This window comes from Tachyglossus aculeatus, chromosome 11, assembly GCF_015852505.1.
Source record: "Tachyglossus aculeatus isolate mTacAcu1 chromosome 11, mTacAcu1.pri, whole genome shotgun sequence".
NCBI lineage: Eukaryota > Metazoa > Chordata > Mammalia > Monotremata > Tachyglossidae > Tachyglossus > Tachyglossus aculeatus.
In genome coordinates, this window is record NC_052076.1 from 71,738,900 (window position 1) to 71,762,622 (window position 23,723).

The 23,723-nt window shown below is 44.5% G+C and overlaps 2 protein-coding genes across 4 annotated transcripts in view; both read left to right on the top strand.

The window, feature by feature from the left end:
- ACAD8 (acyl-CoA dehydrogenase family member 8) overlaps positions 1-2,854 on the top strand; it is a 38,980-nt gene extending 36,126 nt beyond the window's left edge. For all 3 annotated transcript variants that reach the window (XM_038754353.1, XM_038754352.1, XM_038754351.1), the window contains exon 11: positions 1,808-2,854. In XM_038754353.1, the coding sequence (XP_038610281.1) occupies positions 1,808-1,860 (53 nt within the window). In that variant the 3' untranslated portion in view covers positions 1,861-2,854. The remainder of the gene's footprint in view (positions 1-1,807) is intronic.
- A 6,603-nt stretch (positions 2,855-9,457) lies between these two features.
- GLB1L2 (galactosidase beta 1 like 2) overlaps positions 9,458-23,723 on the top strand; it is a 70,764-nt gene continuing 56,498 nt past the window's right edge. The window contains exon 1 of the mRNA XM_038754181.1: positions 9,458-9,579. Coding sequence (XP_038610109.1) covers positions 9,491-9,579 — 89 coding nt within the window. The 5' untranslated portion in view covers positions 9,458-9,490. The remainder of the gene's footprint in view (positions 9,580-23,723) is intronic.

The window sequence follows — 23,723 nt, forward strand, 5'->3', positions numbered from 1 at the left end:
TGGTACAGTGCCTGGCACATGCTAAGTGTTTAGCAAATGCCATTTTTTTAAAAAAGGATTAAGTCGTTGAAGGAAATGGAGGCAGTGGGTGTACACACCTGATTGAGGAATTTAGACAGGATTGGTAGGGATGGGTGGTGCAGGATTATTTTAGGATACGAGACATATGGGAATATTTGAAAATAGAAGAGACCATCAGAAGATGAGTAATTTAAGATGGCAGTCTCGGAGGGAAGAAGAGAGACTGTGTCTGACCTGATTACCTTGTATATATCCCAGTGCTTAGTACAGTGCTTCGTATGTAGTAAGTGCTTAATAAATACCACAGTAATTATTATTACTGTTATTGCTTAGGCCCATTTTACAGAAAGGAAAAGTGGAGGAGTCCAATAGGGAAGCTCAATCTCTAGCCATAATCATTCATTCATTCATTCATTGTTGTATTTATTGAGCGCTTACTGTGTGCAGAGCACTGTACTAAGCTCTTGGGAAGTACAAATTGGCAACATACAGAGACTGTCCCTACCCAACAGTGGGCTCACAGTCTAGAAGTGCTTAGTACAGTGCTCTGCACACAGTAAGCGCTCAATAAATACGATTGATAGAAGGGGGAGACAGAGTACAAAACAAAACATATTAACAAAATAAAATAAATAGAATAAATATGTACAAATAAACAATAATCAGTGGTATTTACTAAGCACTTACTACTGCTACTAATCATAACTGTGATATTTCTTAAGCGCACACTATGTGCCAAGCACTGTACTAAGTGCTAGGATGGATACAAGAAAATTGGGATGGACACAGTCCAGCGTCCCATGTGGGGTTCGCCATCGCAATCCCCGTTTTTCAGATGCGGTAACTGAGGCACGGAGAAATGAAATGATTTGCCCAAGGTCACACAGCAGACATGGGGCAGAGCCTGGATTAGAACCCACGACCTTCTGACTCCCAGGCATGTGTGTATTAGGATTTGTGAAATGACGAGATAATAGTAATAATGATAATAGTGGTATCAAGTACTGTACTAAGTGCTGTGAGATATATAAGATAGTCAAATCAGACTCAGACCCTGTCTACAGTCGTAGTACAAGGGGGAGCAGGTATTGAACCCCCATTTTACAGGTGAGGTAACTGAGTCACAGAGAAGTTTAAGCGACTCGCCCCAGGTCCTACAGCAGGCAGCCGGGATTAGAACTCAAGTCCTCTAGCTCCCAGACCCGAGCTCTTTCAACCTGGCTACGCTGCCCTGTCGACCAGGGCTTACAGTCTAGAAAGAGTTAGTAGCAACAGCATCTGGAAATCCTGAGTCCTGCCCTTGTCCACTCGACTTGACTCCCCGGGGTTTTGGTCTTGCAGCAGGCTGTGGAAAATTGGAGCTTGGGTGTCCCTTCCTATGCTCGGTGGTGAGTTGCCCTCCTCCCCATCGGACCCAGTGAACTCAGCACTGGGAAGGATTCAGCAGAGCAGTTCATTCTGCCAACTTGTACTTCCCAAGCGCTTAGTACAGTGCTCTGCACACAGTAAGCGCTCAATGTGAGTGAATGAATGAATGAATTCTGCTTCTTGCTGCAGCCTGAACCACGGCTTTCGGCCACCTCACCAAAGGTGGATGTGGAAACAAGCAAAAATAAGTCCGAGCTCTCTGGCACCGGGCCCTCCCATCTCACCCCCCTTGCCGTCCGCACCCCTGCCGCAGGCACGCGGTGAGGTTGGCCTGGTCAGGGCTGCCACAGCGTGCTTCCAACCGCTGGATGCCCCCCGTTTCCCCGCCGCTGAGTCTCCTGCTCTTTCCCCGTTGCAGGTTCCAATGAAGTAATGAGGATGCTGGTGTCTCGAAGTCTGCTTCAAGAGTAGAGGCCGGAGAGGGTCTCCGGGCTCGGGGCCCACTGAACCACGCACTGTTGGCGGGGCCCGCTACACAACCCGGGAGGGAAGGCTGGGCTGGCTTAATTACTGCGGGGCCTTTCTCCTCACAGCGTGTGCGGCCTTCAGCTCTCCCCAGGGACAGCCAGAGCTGCTCCTCTGGGGAAGAGCCATGTGTCCAGAGAAATAGATGTCCACCAGAACCAAAGTCTCTATTTTTCCAACAAGCAGCTTCACTCAAAAAAAATCGCGTGAGAAACTCCTCGCTTCCCGCTCGCCTTCATGCCTCGATACTGGCAAAACTCTGAGTGTCGCGGGTCGCGAGTCACTTCTTCACCAAAGTCCTGCTGATCTTAGTTTGCCAGATTTCTGCAGCTGAGGACTCGCCCCACAGCTCCAGGGAATTGAGGGTTTCCGGCATGGGTTTTTCCCAAAGGGAGAAGCAAGGACCGGAGGTGTTAGTACAGTGCTCTGCACACAGTAAGCGCTCAATAAATACGATTGATTGATTGATTAAGGGAGACGAGGTCCTGCCATCTGGCTCTAAGACTGTCAGTTAAATGCACCCACCATCTTTTTGAACGTACCTGCCCCCTCTCCTCCACTGTACCTGTATCTACGTAGATGGGAATTTCGGGCAAATCTTGCTCATGGATCTCTTGAGCAGGAGGGGTCTCTCTACTACCTTGGATAATCTGGAATCAGTCAACCAATCAAGCAGTCAGTGGTACTTATTAAGTGCCTATTGTGTGCAGAATACCCTACTGAGCACTTAGGAAAGTGATGTGGTTGCAACTGTGATCAGTTTTACTATTCTTCTTAAATCATTAAAAACTTGTTGGGGTATGTCTGTGTTCTCTGATCAGTTTTTCCTCGGTATCCTGTTTTTACCTTAGATGGTATTTTTATGAGTTGCTGGTCTTTTGAAATAAATCCCAGCTCTTTACGATCTCTAACATCAAATAAACTGATACTACTGATCCCACGGTGTCCCTAAATTATATTATCTTCTCCGTCCTGTTTTGCAGAGTGGGTTTTTAATTTTATTTTCAATCTTTTTAGCCGTCATTGGGCTTGGTTAAACATTTACCTAGGACTGGAGCGGCAGCCAAGAGCCAAATGTGGCCTTACTGACTCCTGAGGCCTGCAGTCTGGTGAGTTTAGCACGCAGGTGCGGCGAAGGTGCTTCAAGATACATTCAGGGCTGGGCAAAGGAAGAAGGGCATTTTATTTGCAGCTTTCCAAAAGTGCGGCCATCAGCCGCTGCTGGGGATAAAAGATTAAGGCTTCTTTACGTTGACCCGAGCCCTCGGATATTTTCATGAGAATGCATTCATTCAATCGTATTTATTGAGCGCTTACTGCGTGCAGGGCACTGTACTAAGCGCTTGGGAAGTACAAGTCGGCAACATATAGAGACGGTCCCTACCCAACAGTGGGCTCACAGTCTAGAAGAGACTGCATGAGAATGTGTGAGAATTGGAGGCATCTGACGTGATTTTAACCCCGCTTCCCCGCCAACCTCACCTCTCCATGCAGCAACCCCAGAATTCCTTACCGCCTTAATAATAATAATAATGATGGCATTTATTAAGCACTTACTATGCACAAAGCACTGTTCTAAGTGCTGGGGAGGTTACAAGGTGATCAGGCTGTCCCACGGGGGACTCACGGTCTTCATCCCCATTTTCCAGATGAGGTAACTGAGGCCCAGAGAGGTGAAGTGACTTGCCCAAAGTCACCCAGCTGACAATTGGCGGAACCGGGATTTGAACCCATGACCTCCGACTCCAAAGCCCGGGCTCTTTCCGCTGAGCCACGTTGCTTCTCACCGCCTTTTTTTTTTTGATGGCATTTATTAAGCGCTTACTATATGCAGAACACTGTTCTAAGCACTGGGGTGGTTACAAATTTATCAGGTTGTCCCTCGTGGGGCTCACAGTCTCAATCTCCATTTTACAGATGAGGTAACTAAGGCCCAGAGAAGTTAAGTGACTTGCCCAAAGTCACACAGCTGACAACTGGCGGAGCCGGGATTTGAACCCAAGACTTCTGACTCCAAAGCCTGGGCTGTTTCCTACTGAGTCACGATGCTTCTCCCTCGATCATTTAGAAAGGAAGATCTTGCATACAAGGACGTGTGTTTGGGAATTCGAGACTGTAAAGTCGAAAAGTCTTCAGTCTTCTAGACGGTGAGCCTGCTGTTGGGTAGGGACCGTCTCTAGATGTTGCCAACTTGGACTTCCCAAGCACTTAGTACAGTGCTCTGCACACAGTAAGCGCTCAATAAATTCATTCATTCATTCAATCGTATTTATTGAGCGCTTACTGTGTGCAGAGCACTGTACTAAGCGCTTGGGAAGTAGGGAAGCAGCATGGCTCAGGGGAAGGAGCCCGGCCTTTGAAGTCAGAACTCATCGGTTCAAACCCCGGCTCTGCCACTTGTCAGCTGTGTGACTTTGGGCAAGTCACTTCACTTATCTGGGCCTCAGTTACCTCCTCTGTAAAATGGGGATTAAGACTTTGAGCCCCACGTGGGACAACCTGATCACCTTGTAAATTCTCCAGCGCTTAGAACAGTGCTTTGCACATAGTAAGTGCTTAATAAATGCCATCAATCAATCAATTGTATTTATTGAGCATTTACTGTGTGCAGAGCGCTGTACTAAGCGCTTGGGAAGTACAAGTTGGCAACATATACAGATGGTCCCTACCCAACAATGGGCTCACAGTCTAGACGGGGGAAACAGAGAACAAAACCAAACATATTAACAAAATAAAATAAATAGAATAGGTATGTACAAGTAAAATACATAAATAGAGTAATAAATATGTACAAACATATATACATACATATAATACTATTATTATTATTATTACTACTAAGTGCTTGGGAAGTCCAAGTTGGCAACATCTAGAGACGGTCCCTACCCAACAGTGGGCTCACAGTCTAGAAGGGGGAGACAGAGAACAAAACCAAACATATTAACAAAAGAAAATAAATAGAATAGATATGTACAAGTAAAATAAATGGAGTAATACATATGTACAAACATATATACATACATATAATGCAATCATTATTATTATTATTATTACTAAGCGCTTGGGAAGTCCAAGTTGGCAACATTTAGAGACGGTCCCTACCCAACAGCGGGCTCACAGTCTAGAAGGGGGAGACAGAGAACAAAACCAGACATATTAACAAAAGAAAATAAATAGAATAGATATGTACAAGTAAAATAAATGGAGTAATAAATATATACAAACATATATACATACATATAATGCAATCATTATTATTATTATTACTAAGCGCTTGGGAAGTCCAAGTTGGCAACATTTAGAGACGGTCCCTACCCAACAGCGGGCTCACAAGTCTAGAAGGGGGAGACAGAGAACAAAACCAAACATATTAACAAAAGAAAATAAATGGAACAGATATGTACAAGTAAAATAGAGTAATAAATATGTACAAACATACATACATACATATAATACAATCATTATTATCATTATTATTATTATTATTATTATTACTAAGTGCTTGGGAAGTCCAAGTTGGCAACATTTAGAGACGGTCCCTACCCAACAGCGGGCTCACAGTCTAGAAGGGGGAGGCAGAGAACAAAACCAAACATATTAACAAAAGAAAATAAATAGAATAGATATGTACAAGTAAAATAAATGGAGTAATAAATATATACAAACATATATACATACATATAATGCAATCATTATTATTATTATTATTACTAAGCGCTAAGGAAGTCCAAGTTGGCAACATTTAGAGACGGTCCTTACCCAACAGCGGGCTCACAAGTCTAGAAGGGGGAGACAGAGAACAAAACCAAACATATTAACAAAAGAAAATGAATAGATATGTACAAGTAAAATAGAGTAATAAATATGTACAAACATATATACATACATATAAAACAATCATTATTATTATTATTATTATTATTACTAAGCGCTTGGGAAGTCCAAGTTGGCAGCATTTAGAGACGGTCCCTACCCAACAGTGGGCTCACAGTCTAAAAGGGGGAGACAGGGAACAAAACCAAACATATTAACAAAAGAAAATAAATAGAATAGATATGTACAAGTAAAATAGAGTAATAAATATGTACAAACATACATACATACATATAATACAATCATTATCATTATTATTATTACTAAGCGCTTGGGAAGTCCAAGTTGGCAACATTTAGAGACGGTCCCTACCCAACAGCGGGCTCACAGTCTAGAAGGGGGAGACAGAGAACAAAACCAGACATATTAACAAAAGAAAATAAATAGAATAGATATGTACAAGTAAAATAGAGTAATACATATATACATACATATAATACAATCATTATTATCATTATTATTATTACTTAGCGCTTGGGAAGTCCAAGTTGGCAACATTTAGAAACGGTCCCTACCCAACAGTGGGCTCACAGTCTAGAAAGGGGAGGCAGAGAACAAAACCAAACATATTAACAAAAGAAAATAAATAGAATAGATATGTACAAGTAAAATAAATGGAGTAATAAATATGTACAAACATATATACATACATATAATGCAATCGTTATTATTATTATTATTACTAAGCGCTTGGGAAGTACAAGTTGGCAACACATAGAGACGGTCCCTACCCAACAGTGGGCTCACAGTCTAGAAGGGGGAGACAGAGAACAAAACCAAACATATTAACAAAAGAAAATAAATAGAATAGATATGTACAAGTAAAATAAATGGAGTAATAAATATGTACAAACATATATACATACATATAATGCAATCATTATTATTATTATTATTACTAAGCGCTTGGGAAGTCCAAGTTGGCAACATTTAGAGACGGTCCCTACCCAACAGTGGGCTCACAGGCTAGAAGGGGGAAACAGGCAACACAAACCAAACATATTAACAAAAGAAAATGAATAGATATGTACAAGTAAAATAGAGTAATAAATATGTACAAACATATATACATACATATAATACAATCATTATTATTATTACTACTACTAAGCGCTAGGGAAGTCCAAGTTGGCAACATTTAGAGACGGTCCCTACCCAACAGTGGGCTCACACTCTAGAAGGGGGAAACAGGCAACAAAACCAAACATATTAACAAAAGAAAATAAATAGAATAGATATGTACAAGTAAAATAGAGTAATACACATATACATACATATAATACAATCATTATTAGCACTATCATGATGATTATTATTATTATTACTAAGCGCTTGGGAAGTCCAAGTTGGCAACATTTAGAGACGGTCCCTACCTAACAGCGGGCTCACAGTCTAGAAGGGGGAGACAGAGAACAAAACCAAACATATTAACAAAAGAAAATAAATAGAATAGATATGTACAAGTAAAATAAATGGAGTAATAAATATGTACAAACATATATACATGCATATAATGCAATCATTATTATTATTATTATTACTAAGCGCTTGGGAAGTCCAAGTTGGCAACATTTAGAGACGGTCCCTACCCAACAGTGGGCTCACAGTCTAGAAAGGGGAGGCAGAGAACAAAACCAAACATATTAACAAAAGAAAATAAATAGAATAGATATGTACAAGTAAAATAAATGGAGTAATAAATATGTACAAACATATATACATACATATAATGCAATCATTATTATTATTATTATTACTAAGCGCTTGGGAAGTACAAGTTGGCAACACATAGAGACGGTCCCTACCCAACAGTGGGCTCACAGTCTAGAAGGGGGAGACAGAGAACAAAACCAAACATATTAACAAAAGAAAATAAATAGAATAGATATGTACAAGTGAAATAAATGGAGTAATAAATATGTACAAACATATATACATACATATAATGCAATCATTATTATTATTATTATTACTAAGCGCTTGGGAAGTCCAAGTTGGCAACATTTAGAGACGGCCCCTACCCAACAGTGGGCTCACAGGCTAGAAGGGGGAAACAGGCAACACAAACCAAACATATTAACAAAAGAAAATGAATAGATATGTACAAGTAAAATAGAGTAATAAATATGTACAAACATATATACATACATATAATACAATCATTATTATTATTACTACTACTAAGCGCTAGGGAAGTCCAAGTTGGCAACATTTAGAGACGGTCCCTACCCAACAGTGGGCTCACACTCTAGAAGGGGGAAACAGGCAACAAAACCAAACATATTAACAAAAGAAAATAAATAGAATAGATATGTACAAGTAAAATAGAGTAATACACATATACATACATATAATACAATCATTATTATCACTATCATGATGATTATTATTATTATTACTAAGCGCTTGGGAAGTCCAAGTTGGCAACATTTAGAGACGGTCCCTACCTAACAGCGGGCTCACAGTCTAGAAGGGGGAGACAGAGAACAAAACCAAACATATTAACAAAAGAAAATAAATAGAATAGATATGTACAAGTAAAATAAATGGAGTAATAAATATGTACAAACATATATACATGCATATAATGCAATCATTATTATTATTATTATTACTAAGCGCTTGGGAAGTCCAAGTTGGCAACATTTAGAGACGGTCCCTACCCAACAGGGGGCTCACAGGCTAGAAGGGGGAAACAGGCAACAAAACCAAACATATTAACAAAAGAAAATGAATAGATATGTACAAGTAAAATAGAGTAATAAATATGTACAAACATATACACATACATATAATACAATCATTATTATTATTATTATTATTATTACTAAGCGCTTGGGAAGTCCAAGTTGGCAACATTTAGAGACGGTCCCTACCCAACAGTGGGCTCACAGGCTAGAAGGGGGAGACAGAGAACAAAACCAGACATATTAACAAAAGAAAATAAATAGAATAGATATGTACAAGTAAAATAGAGTAATAAATATGTACAAACATATATACATACATATAATGCAATCATTATTATTATTATTATTACTAAGCGCTTGGGAAGTACAAGTTGGCAACACATAGAGACGGTCCCTACCCAACAGTGGGCTCACAGTCTAGAAGGGGGAGACAGAGAACAAAACCAAACATATTAACAAAAGAAAATAAATAGAATAGATATGTACAAGTGAAATAAATGGAGTAATAAATATGTACAAACATATATACATACATATAATGCAATCGTTATTATTATTATTATTACTAAGCGCTTGGGAAGTCCAAGTTGGCAACATTTAGAGACGGTCCCTACCCAACAGCGGGCTCACAGTCTAGAAGGGGGCAATAAATCCGACTGAATGGATGAAAAAGGGACAACGGCCTGGACGCCTCCGCGGAGCCGAGTCCATTTGCAGAGGCAGCGGGGGAGCGGGGAGGGGGCCCGCTCCGCCCCACGTGGTGGCGGGGCGGGAGGCGGGAAAAGCCGGCCACGGTCGGCGGGGGCCAATCAGCGCCGGCCGCCTCCGTGCGCGGACCAATGAGCCGCCGAGGCCGCGTCCCGCCTCTCGTCTATTGGCCGGAGCTGGTTACAGCGGGGCCGACCCGAGGGGCGGGGCCAGGCGGTTGCCTAGGAGACGCGGCGAGTCGGCCGGGAGAAGGGAGCGGGAGCCCCGGGAGCGCCGGGAGCCCCGGGATTGTTCCCGGCGCAGGGATGGGGAGCTGCGGCTTTCGCAGGCGGGACCAGCACCGAAGGCTCGGCTTCCTCCTGCTGCTCCTCCTCGGCTTCCTGCTGCTCCGCAGGTGAGGGCTCCCGTTCTTCCCGACCCCTTCTAATAATAATAATACTAATAATAATACATCCAGTCATCATCATCAATCGTATTTATTGAGCGCCTACTGTGTGCAGAGCACTGGACTAAGCGCTTGGGAAGTACAAATTGGCAACATATAGAGACGGTCCCTACCCAACAGTGGGCTCACAGTCTAAAAGGGGGACACAGAGAACAGAACCAAACATACTAACAAAATAAAAGAAATAGAATAGATATGTACAAGTAAATTAAATAAATAAATAAATAGAGTCAAAAAGATTGAGCGCTTACTGTGTGCAGAGCGCTTGGGAAGCACGAATTGGCACCTGTAGATATGCTTGTACGTGTTTCTTACTCTACTTATTTATTTTATGTGTACGTATTTATTCTATTTATGTCGTTCATATGTTGTGTTTTGTTGTCTGTCTTCTAGACTGTGAGCCCGCCGTTGGGTAGGGACCGTCTTTCTATGATAATAATAATGGCATTTATTAAGCGCTTACTATGTGCGAAGCACTGTGCTAAGCGCTTCATATGTTGCCAACTTGGACTTCCCAAGCACATGGTACAGTGCTCTGCACACAGTAAGCGCTCAAGAAATACGCCGACTTGTACTTCCCAAGCGCTTAGTACAGTGCCCTGCACACAGTAAGCGCTCAATAAATGCCTTTTTAGACTGTGAGCCCACTGTTGGGTAGGGACTGTCTCTATATGTTGCCAATTTGTACTTCCCAAGCGCTTAGTACAGTGCACATAGTAAGCGCTCAATAAATACGATTGATGATGATGATGCGATTGAATGAATGAATGAATGAATGAACGAACACATCCTCCCCCCATCCCCTCCGCCTTACCTCCTTCCCCTCCCCACAGCACCTGTATATGTGTATATATGTTTGTACGTATTTATTACCCTATTTATTCATTTGTACATATTTATTCTACTTATTTTACTTTGTTAATATGTTTTGTTTTGTTGTCTGTCTCCCCCTTTGTACATTATTTGTACATATTCTACTTATTTTACTTTGTTAATATATTTTGTTTTGTTGTCTGTCTCCCCCTTCTAGACTGTGAGCCCACTGTTGGGTAGGAACCGTCTCTCTGTGTTGCCAACTTGGACTTCCCAAGCGCTTAGTACAGTGCTCTGCACACAGTAAGCGCTCAATAAGCGCTCAGTAGATATGATTGACTGACTTATTACTCTATTTTACTTGTGCATATCTGTTCTATTTATTTTATTTTGTTACTGTGTTTGGTTTTGTTCTCTGTCTCCCCCTTTTAGACTGTGAGCCCACTGTTGGGTAGGGACCGTCTCTCTATGTTGCCAACTTGGACTTCCCAAGCGCTTAGTACAGTGCTCTGCACACAGTAAGCGCTCAATAAACACGAATGAATGAATGAATAGCGGCGGTCCCTACCCAAGAGTGGGCTCACAGTCTAGAAGATAATAGTAATAGCATTTATTAAGCGCTTACTACGTGCAGAGCACTGTGCTAAGCGCTGGGGAGGTTCCAAGGTGATCAGGTTGTCCCACCGTGGGGGGCTCCCAGTCTTCACCCCCATTTTCCAGATGAGGGAACTGAGGCCCAGAGAAGTGAAGCGACTTGCCCAAAGTCACCCATTTGGCGGAGTCGGGATTTGAACCCATGACCTCCGACTCCAAAGCCCGGGCTCTTTCCAGTGAGCCACGCTGCTTCTAGACTGGGAGCCCGCTGTGGGGTAGGGACCGTCTCCATCTGTTGCCGACTTGGAGTTCCCAAGCGCTTAGCACAGTGTTCAGCACACAGTAAGCGCTCAATAAATACGGTTGAGTGAATGACCCTGCCTCCTGCCCGCCCTGCACCTAAACCCCACCTCCGGGGCCCGGACTCTGCTCCTTTCTCTCTCCTCCAACCCTCGGCCCTCCCCCTGCCTCCATTCATTCAGTCATTCATTCATTCAGTCATTCATTCATTCGTATTTATTGAGCGCTTACTGTGTGCAGAGCACTGGACTAAGCGCTTGGGAAGGACAAGTTGGCAACATTGATTCGTTCATTCATTCAATCGTATTTATTGAGTGCTTACTATGTTGCCAACTTGTGCTTCCCAAGCGCTTAGTACAGTGCTCTGCACACAGTAAGTGCTCAGTAGATATGATTGATTGACTTATTACTCTGTTTATTTATTTTACTTGTACATATCTATTCTATTTATTTTATTTTGTTGGTATGTTTGGTTTTGTTCTCTGTCTTCCTCTTCTAGACTGTGAGCCCACTGTTGGGTAGGGACTGTCTCTAGATGTTGCCAACTTGTACTTCCCAAGCGCTTAGTACAGTGCTCTGCACCCAGTAAGCGCTCAATAAATACGATTGATTGATTGATTTATTACTCTGTTTATTTATTTTACTTTTACATAGCTATTCTATTTATTTTATTTTGTTGGTATGTTTGGTTTTGTTCTCTGTCTCCCCCCTTTAGACTGTGAGCCCACTGTTGGGTAGGGACTGTCTCTATATGTTGCCAACTTGTACTTTCCAAGCGCTTAGTACAGTGCTCTGCACACAGTAAGCGCTCAATAAATACGATTGATTGATTGATGTGCAGAGCACTGGACTAAGCGCTTGGGAAGTACAAGTTGGCAATGTTCATTCATTCATTCAGTCGTATTTATTGAGCGCTTACGTGTGCAGAGCACTGGGCTAAGTGCTTGGGAAGTACAAGTTGGCAACGTTCATTCATTCAATCGTATTTATTGAGCGCTTACTTTGCGCAGAGCACTGGACTAAGCGCTTGGGAAGGACAAGTTGGCAACGTTCATTCATTCATTCAGTCGTATTTATTGAGCGCTTACTGTGTGCAGAGCACTGGACTAAGCGCTTGGGAAGGACAAACTGGCAACATTCATTCATTCATTCAATCGTATTTATTGAGCGCTTACTGTGTGCAGAGCACTGGACTAAGCGCTTGGGAAGGACAAACTGGCAACATTCATTCATTCATTCAATCGTATTTATTGAGCGCTTACTGTGTGCAGAGCACTGGACTAAGCGCTTGGGAAGGACAAGTTGGCAACATTCATTCATTCATTTAATCGTATTTATTGAGCGCTTACTGTGTGCAGAGCACTGGACTAAGCGCTTGGGAAGGACAAGTTGGCAACGTTCATTCATCCATTCAATCGTATTTATTGAGTGCTTACTGTGTGCAGAGCACTGGACTAAGCGCTTGGGAAGTACAAGTTGGCAACATATAGAGACGGTCCCTACCCAACAGACCGCGAAGCTTCGAGCCCCAAACCCCGACGTCTGGCATCTCTTCGTAGCCCGGAGACCCCGTCCCCTCACCGCTTTGGGGGTCACTGACCCCTAAACCCCTAATCTGTAAGCTCCGGGTCTTTCGATCAATCAGTCGCGTTTATGGAGCACTTACTACGTGCAGAGCACTGTGTGAAGCGCTCGGGAAAGTACAGGGTAACAGAGTTGGTAGATATGTTCCCCGACTACGATGACCAGCGCTTAGAACAGTGCTTGGCCCATAGTAAGCGCTTAACAAATACCAACATTATTATTATTATTATTATTATTATTATTATGCAGTTAAAGTCTAGAGGGGGAAACAGACGTCATTGTTATTATTATGTGTCTTTCGATCAATCAATCCCGTTTATGGAACACTTACTACGTGCAGAGCACTGTATGAAGCGCTCGGGAAAGTACAGGGTAACAGAGTTGGTAGATATGATATGTTCCCCGACTACGATGACCAGCGCTTAGAACAGTGCTTGGCACATAGTAAGCACTTAACAAATACCAACATTATTATTATTATTATCATTATGAAGTTAAAGTCTAGAGGGGGAAACAGACGTCATTATTATTATTGTGTGTCTTTCCATCAATTAATCGCCTTTATGGAACACTTACTACGTGCAGAGCACTGTATGAAGTGCTCGGGAAAGTACAGTGTAACATTCATTCATTCATTCAGTCGTATTTCTTGAGCGCTTACTGTGTGCAGAGCACTGTACTAAGCGCTTGGGAAGTCCAAGTTGGCAACATCTAGAGATGGAACAGAGTTGGTAGATATGTTCCCCGACTACCAGCGCTTAGAACAGTGCTTGGCACATAATAAGCGCTTAAGAAATACCAACATTATTATTATTATTATTATTATTATGAAGTTAAAGTCTAGAGGGGGAAACAGACATCATTGTTATTATTATATGTCTTTCGATCAATCAATCGCGTTTATGGAGCACTTAACTTACTACGTGCGGAGCACTTAACTTACTACGTGCAGAGCACTGTATGAAGGGCTCGGAAAAGTACAGGGTAACAGAGTTGGTAGACTGCGATGACCAGCGCTTAGAGCAGTGCTTGGCACATAGTAAGCGCTTAACAAATACCAACATTATTTTTATTATTATTATTATGAAGTCAAAGTCTAGAGGGGGAAACAGACGTCATTATTATGTGTCTTTCGATCAGTCAGTCACATTTATGGAACACTTACTACGTGCAGAGCACTGTATGAAGCGCTCGGGAAAGTACAGAGTTGGTAGATATGTTCCCCGACTACAATTAAGATAAAGTCTAGAGAGGGAAACAGGTGTCATTATTATTATTCTTATGGTATTTGTTAAGCGCTTACTATGTGCCTAGTACTGTTCTAAGCGCCGGGGTAGATACAAGGTAATCAGGTTGTCCCACGTGGGGCTCCCAGTCTTACTCCCCATTTTCCAGATGAGGTAACTGAGGCGCAGAGAAGTGAAGTGGCTTGCCCAAGGTCACACAGCAGACAGGTGGCGGAGCCGGGATTAGAACCCATGCCCTCCGACTCCCAAGCCCGTGCTCTTTCCACTGAGTCACGCTGCTTCTCATGAATGTAAATAAATAATGGGTATATTTATTGTTGTAAGTGCTGCAGGGCTGAGGAAGGGGTGAATAAAGGGTGCAAATCCAAGTGTAAAGACAATGTAGAAGGGAAGGGGAGAGGAGGAGATCCCAAGCGCTTAGTACAGTGCTCTGCACACAGTAAGCGCTCGGTAAATACGAATGAATGAATGAGGAGATGAGGGCCTTTGCGGGGAAGGCCTCTTGGAGGAGACGTGCCTTAAATAAGGCTTTGAAGCGATCGACTGTCTCCCCCTTCTAGACTGTGAGCCCGCTGTTGGGTAGGGACCGTCTCTATATGTTACCAACTTGGACTTCCCAAGCGCTTAGTACAGTGCTCTGCACACAGTAAGTGCTCAATAAATACAATTGATTGATTGATTGATTGACTGTCGGCCATGAAGAGGGAGGGCATTCCAGGCCAGTAGCAGGCCGTGGGCGAGAGGTTGGTGGCGAGATAAACAAGATCAAGGTACATTCAGTGAGCAGATTGGCAGTAGAAGAGTGAAGCATGCAGGCTGGGTTGGTCGGCGCTTAGAACAGTGTTTTGCACGTAGTAAGCGCTCAATAAATGCCATCATTAGTAGTAGTAGGAAATCAGGGAGGTATGGGAGGAGAGGACAAGGTGATTGAGTGTTTTAAAGCCCACGGTGAGGACTTTCTGTTTCATGCAGCTGTTTGATGTGAATGCCCTCCCTCCACACGTTCGCCCTCTTCTTCCCTTCAAAGCCCTGCTGAGAGCTCATCTCCTCCAGAAGGCCTTCCCAGACTGAGCCCCACTCTCCTCCTCCTCCCCGTCTCCCCGCAATCCCTTCCTCTGCCCTAACCCCTTCCCCTCCCCACAGCACTTGTGTATATTTGTACACATTTATTACTCTATTAATGATGTGTATAGATCTATCATTCTATTTATTTTGGTGGTATTGACACCCGTCTACTTGTTCTGTTTCGCTGTCTGTCTCCCCCTTCTCGACTGTGAGCCCGTTGTTGGGTAGGGACTATCTCTGTATGTTGCAGAATTGTACTTTCATTCATTCATTCATTCAGTCGTATTTATTGAGCGCTTATTGTGTGCAGAGCACTGTACTAAGCGCCTGGGAAATACAAGTTGGCAACATATAGACTTTCCAAGCACTTAGTACAGGGCTCTGCACACAGTAAGCGCTCACTAAATATGATTGAATGAATGGATGAATGAAGGGCTTTCTGGAGGTTCTTGAGGAGTGGGAAAATGTGGACTGGTTGGTTTTGTAAAAAAAAAATGATCTGGGCAGCAGGTGAAGTATGGACTGGAGAGTTGAGAGACAAGAGGTGGAGGTCAGCAAGAAGACTGATGCAGTAATCAAGGGGGATAGGATAATCAATCAGTGGGATTTATTGAGCGATTACTGTTTGCAGAGCATTGTGCTAAAGGCTTGGGAGAGTACAATTGCAAAGAATTAGCAGCGCTTGGATTAACGTGGTAGCAGTTTGGAAAAGGAAGGGGTGTATTTTAGCGATGTGAAGGCTGTATCGACAGGTTTTTGTGACATTGAATATGTGGATTGAATGAGAAAGACGAGTTAGGGAACACCAGGATTATGGGCTTGTGAGACAGGGAGGATGTATCGACAGGTTTTGGTGACATTGAATATGTGGATTGAATGAGAGAGACGAGTTAGAGAGCACCAAAGTTGTGGGCTTGTGAGACAGGGAGGATGGTGGTGCTGTCTACGGTAACAGGAAAGTCAGGGGAAGGACAGGGTTTGAGTTCTATTTTGGACATGTTAAATTTGAGGTGTCGCCAGGACATCCAAGTAGAGGTGTCCTGAAGACAGGAGGAAATGAGAGCCTGCAGAGTAAGAGAGAGATCAGGGTCGGATTTGTAGATTTGGGAATCATTTGCATAGAGATGGTAGTTGAAGCCATAGGAGCGAATGAGTTCTGCGTCTACACCCACTATGCATCTACACTCTTGGAGAATAGAAAGGGACCCAGAATTGAGCCAGTCAGTCAGTTGTATTTATTGAGTGCTTACTAGGTCCAGCACCCTGTACTAAGCACTTGGGAGAGTACAGTATAGCAATATAACAGACATAGTCCCTGTCCACAATGAACTTGCAGCCTAGTGGGGGAGACAGATATTAATATCAGGAAATTATGGATATGTTCATAAGTGCTGTGGGCCTGGGAGGGGGCTGATTAAAGGGAGCAAATCAGGGCAGCGTAGAAGAGAGAAGGGGTAAGAGAGAAGGCCTCTTGGAGGAGATGTCCCTTCAATAAGACTTTGAAAGCGGGAAGAGTAATCGTCAGATTTGAGGAGAAAGGGCGTTGCAGGATATGGTGAGAGGTTAGTAGTGAGATAGATGAGACTGAGGTACAGTGAGAAGGTTAGCATAATAGTAGGAGGGTAGTGAGATGAGGTTTGAAGGGGCCAGGTGATTGAGTGCTTTAAAGCCAATGATGAGGAATTTCTGTTTGATGCGGAGGTGGATGGGCAACCGCTGGAGGTTCTTCAGGAGTGGGGAACCGTGGCTTGAACTTTTTTTTATAGAAAAATGATCCGGGAGCAGAGTAAAGTATGGACTGGAGTGGGGAGAGGTAAGGAGGCTGGGAGGTCAGCAAAAAGTAAAGAAGCAGCGTGGCTCAGTGGAAAGAGCTTGGGCTTTGGAATCAGAAGTCATGGGTTCAAATTCCGGCTCCGCCAATTGTCAGCTGTGTGACTTTGGGCAAGTCACTTTTCTGTGCCTCAGTTACCTCATCTGGAAAATGGGGATTAAGACTGTGAGCCCCCCGTGGGACAACCTGATCACCTTGAAACCTCCCCAGCGCTTAGAACAGTGCCTTGCGCATAGTAAGCGCTTAATAAATGCCATTTTTTAAAAAATGAAGGACAATAAGAAGGATACAGTAATCAAGGTGGGATAGGATGAGTGATTGAATTAACATGGTAGCAGTTTGAATGGAGAGGAAAGGATAGATTTTAGTGAGGGGAAGGTCCAACCGACAGTGTTTAGTGTTGGATTGAATATGCGGGTTGAATGAAAGAGGGAGGTTAGTCAAGGAATATTGTCAAGGTTATGGGTTTGTGAGACAGAAGGATGACGGTACCACCTACGGTGATGGGAAAGTCAGGGGAATAACAGGGTCTGGGTGGGAAGAGAAGAAGTTCTGTTTTAGACATGTTAAGTTTGAGGTGACAGGAGGACATCCGAGTAGAGATGTCTTGAAGGCAAGAGGGAATGTGAGACTGCAGAGGGAAAAAGAGGGAGAGAATTAGGGGGTGGGAGACAGAGGGGAGCCCACAAAAGAGACTGAGAATGAGCGGCCAGAGAGATAGGAGGAGAACCGGGAGAGAACAGCGTCAGTGAAGCCAAGATTGGGTAATGTTTCCAGGAGAAAGGGGGTGGTCGACAGTATTGAAGGCAGCTGAGAGGTTGAGGAGGATTAGGATAGAGTGGAGGCCATTAGACTTGGCAAGAAGGTCATTTTTTTTATCTTCGAGAGGGCAGTTTCTGTGGAGTGAAGGGGACAGAAGCCAGAATGGAGGGAGTCAAGGAGGGAATTGGAGGAGAGGAAGTGGAGACGGCTCGCTCAAGGAGTTTGGAGAGGGATGGTAGGAGGGAAATGGGGCGATAACTGAAGGGAGCTGTTGCGGCCACAGGAGATTTTTTTAGGATAGGGGAGACGTGAGCATGCTTGAAAACCATGGGGAAAAAGCCAGTGGGAGAGTGAACAGTTGAAGGATGGTACAGTGACTAGCAATAATGAGATTGAGTGTGTATCCAGGTTGGTGAGTGGGTAAGGTGGGGTGGAGCGGTGCTTGACACTTAGTATGTGCTTAACGAATACTATAATTGTTATTATTATCATTATCCTCAAATCTGCCCTCACTAGTCTCTCTGGGACTCTTTCCAGGTAAGCAACGCTGGACTGTGAGCCCACCTTCTAGACTGTGAGCCCACTGTTGGGTAGGGACCGTCTCTGTATGTTGCCAACTTGTACTTCTCAAGCGCTTAGTACAGTGCTCTGCATACAGTAAGTGCTCAATAAATACGATTGAATTAATGAATGACTGCCAGATTTAAGTTCCAGCTCTTCAACTACCTTTGGGTCTTCAGGCAGTCAACCGATCAATCAGTGGTATTTATTGAGTACTTACTGTGTGCCAAGCGCTGTCCTGGGAAGCAGGGCAGTGGAAAGAGCCTGGACCTAGAACTGAGAGGACTGTGGGTCTAATCCCAGCTCTACCACTTGTCTGCTGTGTGACTTTGGGCATGACACTTAATTTCTCTGGGCCTCAGTTTCCTCATCTGCAAAATGGGGAATCAGTGTCTATTCTCCCTCCTAATTAGACCTTGACTCCCAAGTGGGACATGATTATCTTGTATCTACCCCAGTGCTTATTACTGGCACATAGTAAGCGCTTTACACTATTATTATTATTACTAAGCTCCCGGAAGAATACAGTACAATAGAGTTGGTAGACACAATCCCCGCTCTCAAGGAGTTTGTAATATAGTGTCAAGTCCCTTAACATCCCTTGTAACAGGGAGCAGAAGGGTCTTCCAACTCCGTTGTATTATACTCTCCCAAGTGCTTAGCTCAGTTTCCAGCATACAGTGAGAGCTCACTAAATAAGTGCTCACTAGTAAGTGTTCAACCTTTGTGTCATCCTTGACTCCACTCTCTCATTCACCCCACACATCCAATCCGTCACCAAGACCTGCCGGTCTCACCTCCACAACGTCACCAAGATCCGCCCTTTCCTCTCCATCCAAACCGCTACCTTGTTGGTACAGTCTGTCATTCTATCCAGACTGGTGTACTGCATCAGCCTCCTTTCTCATCTCCCATCCTCCTGTCTCTCCCCGCTTCAGTCTATACTTCACTCAGCTGCCCGGATTATCTTTTTACAGAAACGCTCTGGGCGTGTCACTCCCCTCCTCAAAAATCTCCAGTGGTTGCCTATCAACCTTTGAATCAAGCAAAAACTCCTCACTATTGGCTTTAAAGCTCTCCATCACCTTTCCCCCTCCTACCTCACCTCCTTTCTCTCCTTCTACAGCCCAGCCAGCACACTCCGCTCCTATGCCACTGACCTCTTCACTGTGCCTCATTCTTGCCTCTGCCACGTCGACCCCTGTCCCACATCCTCCCCCTGGCCTGGACTGCCCTCCCTCCGCAAATCCACCAAACTAGCTCTCTTCCTCCCTTCAAAGCCCTACTGGGAGCTCACCTCCTCCAGGAAGCCTTCTCAGACTGAGCCCCCCTTTTCCTCTGCTCCTCCTCCCCTCCCCAGCGCCCCACCCCCTCCCCACAGCACTTGTGTATATTTGAAACTCTTTATTACTCTATTTTATTAATGACCTGTATATGTCTATATTTCTATTTATCCATTTTGATGGTGTTGATGCCTGTCTTCTTGTTTTGTTGTCTGTCTCCCCTTCCTAGACTGTGAGCCTGCTATTGGGTAGGGATTGTCTCAATCTGTTGCCGAATTGTACTTTCCAAGCACTTAGAACAGTGCTCTGCACACAGTAAGCGCTCAATAAATACGATCAAATGAATGAATGAATAAATGCCATTGATTGATTACTTAAAACCCCTCCCTAGGGTCCCGAGCCCCAGAACTTGAACCCCTTATCCCCTTCCCAGGATCCTGAGCCTGACTTTCCCCTGGCTTCCTTAAAAATAGTGGCATTTATTAAGCGCTTACTATGTGCAAAGCACTGTTCTAAGCGCTGGCCTCCCCACCACGGACTCTGAAGTGCTAACCCAGTCCTAAGGACTTCAAGCTCTCGATATCTCTTAAATCCACCCTGGGGCCTCCTACCTGTCTTTGGGACTTTGAGCCTTCACCCCTGCTTAGGGTTGTGGTTTCCAGGAAGCCGGGGCTACGTTACCCACCGCTCCATACGATCTTCACTCCGACTCCTTGCTCCTTGACTGACTCCCCTCCTCGCCTTGCTCGACGTATGGTAGGCTGGGCACAGCCAAGTCACCTCACGCTCTCCTCTCACCCCTACCCTCTTCTCCTAACCTTTGTTCCCGCCCCCGGACAACCCTCTCCGTTGGCTCGATGGGAAAACTAAGCCAAGGCCCCCACCTTGACCTGGCTCCCAGACTGGCCACTCCAGTCAAGCAATCAGTCACTGTTATTTTTTGAGCACTGACTGTGCACAGAGCACTGTACTCAGCACTTGGGTGACGGCAAGGCAGTTCAAGAAGCAGTGTTGGGAGACAGACAGTAAAGCAAATTGTAGATCAGGAAAATGGCAGAGTGTAAGAATATGTACGTAAGTGCTGTGGGTCGAGGTTGGGGTGAATGTCAAGTGTTGAGCTGATCCTCCTCCCTTCCCCACCTGTTTGCCTGATTCAGCCTCATCACCCCTTGGCCCACTGCATCTTTCCCAACTGCATGTATCCCCGGGGACTCTTGGACCTGAACTTTACTAAACCACCGGTGCTCCCTGGATTAGCTTGGTGCGGGAGTTATGGGATCAACAGCCCATGTGCTAAAGTCATATTTTTCCCAGGTGATTTAAATCAGATGAGTGTGGGTGTGTATGCGTGTGGTGTTCCAAGCCTTATATTTGCCGAAAAGTGCATTTCACCCATTGCTAGGGAGGCCGGCGTGGTGCAGGTGGCACTGCCAGGCGTGCGCTTTGCATTTCAAAACCGTCTGAAAACATTTTCATTCCCTGGAGCAGGCGTGTCTAGGAACGGGCTGGAGGAGTTAGTATCAGTGTCAGGGCTGCTGCAAGAGGAGGAAGCCATAGAAATCAGAGATAATAATAATAACTATGGTATTTGTTAAGCGCTTACTATGTGCAAAGCACTGTTCTAAGCGCTGAAGATGGTGGCAGGAAGAAAATAGGGGTGGTGCCTGGGCCTCCGGCAGGTGCTGGAAACTCACGCTGAGCTATCTTATAGGGAAACTTAGGGGGAAGCACCATGGCCTAGTGGAAAGAGCACTGGCTTGGGAGTTGGAGGATCTGAGTTCAAATCCTGGCCTAGCCTCTTGTCTGTTGTGTGGCCTTGGGCAAGTCTCTTAACTTCCCTGTGCCTCAGTTACCTCATCTGTAAAATGGGGATTAAGACTGTGAGTCCTATGTGGGGAGTTTTCTAGAATGTAAGCTCCAGATGGGCAGGGAACAGTCTGCTAATTCTTGTATTAAACTCTCCCAAGTGCTCTGTATAGTGCTCTGCACATAGTAAGTGCTCAATAAATACCACTGATTGACTGATTGATTCACATGGACCATGTCCAATCTGATTAGCTTGTGTCTACCCCAGCACTTAGTACAGTGCCTGGCAGATAGTAAGTGCTCAACAAATTCCATAAAACAAACAACAAAAAAAAACTTCCCTTTTTTCCTCCGTCATGCGGGTAGGGTTGTGACCACAGAGCTACCAATAGCAGCCATGTTTTAATGGGGGCAAGTTGAAAGTGCGCTCACCAATCATCTCCAGGCCTGACTGATGATAATAATAAAGGTATTTATAGTAATAATGGCATTTATTAAGCGCTTACTATGTGCAAAGCACTGTTCTAAGCGCTGAGCTCTTACTATGTGTCAATAATAATAATAATACTGGTATTTGTTAAGTGCTTAATTATGTGCCAGCCACTGTACTAAGTGCTGGGGTGGATACAAGCAGATCGAGTTGTACACAGTCCCTGTCCCAAGTGGGGCTCACAATCTCAATTCCCATTTTACAGATGAGGTAACTGAGACCCAGAGAAGTGAAGTGACTTGCCCAAAGTCACACAGGAGAGAAGTGGCAGAGTCAGGATTAGAACCCATGGCCTGACCCGCAGGCCCGTGCTCTCTCCACTGTGCCATGCTGTTTCTCTAAGCACTGGACTCCTTAATGCATCCTTAATGCCAGTCTGCGACATTCTCGGTTATTCAGGCCCCGGAGGTGGTCACGGTGATTCAGGCTCAAGTCGTCAGGCCACTGGAAGAATGTCAGACAAACAGAAGGGTACAGAGTGGCCCATTTGAATCTTTTGGACCTCCCATCGCATAGATAAGTTGGCCTTTTTGAAATGAATGGTGTTAGGTACGTGATAATGGCCTCTTCTGGAAGCCTGGCAGAGTTAAAAGGGTCTAAAACGAATGGTGTTGTGTTCATTGTTTATGGACTGTCACCGGGCACCAGGACACCCATTGAGGTTTGGCCCTTGGGATTGTAAGATCAATCAATCAATCAGTGACATTTCTTGAGCACCTGCTTTGTGCAGGGTTCTGTTCTTCCGTCCTAAGCAGTAGAATCATTAGATATAATCCCTTCCATTAAGGACCTTACAATCCAATGGGGGAGACAGACACTAAAATAAATTACAAGTAGGAGGAAGTACAAGATTCATACCTAAGTACTATGGAGGGTGCGAATGCCCAAGTGCTTAGATGACGCAAAAGTGCTGAAGGGGCAGTTGAGGGGATATAGAGTGGGGAGATGAGATACTAATCAGGGAAGGCATCCCGGAGGAGATGGGATTTCAGAAAGGCTTTGAAAACGGGTAGAACAGCGGTCTGCCAGATGTGAAGAGGGAGGGAGTCCGGGGAGCGAAGCGTGCAAGCTGGAGAGTAGCGAGGATAAATCAAGGGAGCGCCTTAAAGGCAATGGTCCGGAGTTTCTTCTTGATGCCGAGAGGATGGGTACCATTGGAAGATTCTGTGGAATAGGGAGATGTGCAGAATGGTAGTTTTAGAAAAGTGATCCAGGCAGCAGAGCGAAGTATGTATGGGCTGAAGAATGAAGAAAATGAAAGCCAGGAGGTCTACAGGGACGCTGGTTACAATCATCGAGTCAGAATATGACCAGTGCTTCAACCAGTGTGCTGGCAGTTTGGAAGGGGTGGATTCTGGATGTGTTGTGAAGGAAAAACAGGGAGGATTTGTGACCGACTAAATATGGGTTTGAACGAGAGGGGGGAGTCCCAGATCAGGGAGGATGGTGGTGGTGTCGGCCATATTGGGAGAAGTGGACGTAGGAGAGGATTATGAGGGAAGGTAAGGAGTTCACTGTGGACATGTAGAAACTTGCGATGCCGGTGGAACTACCATGTAGAAATGTCCCGAAGACAGGAGGTGATGTAAGAAGGCAGAGAAGGGGCTAGTGAGGTAGATTTGGGAGGCATCCACGTAGAGGTGATAGTTAAGCCTGTGAGAGTGGATGAGCTCCTCAAGCGAGAGAATAGAAGGGAGCTCAAAACCGAGCTTTGCGTGTCCCCCGGAGTTAGGAGGTGGAAGGCAGAGGAGGAACTG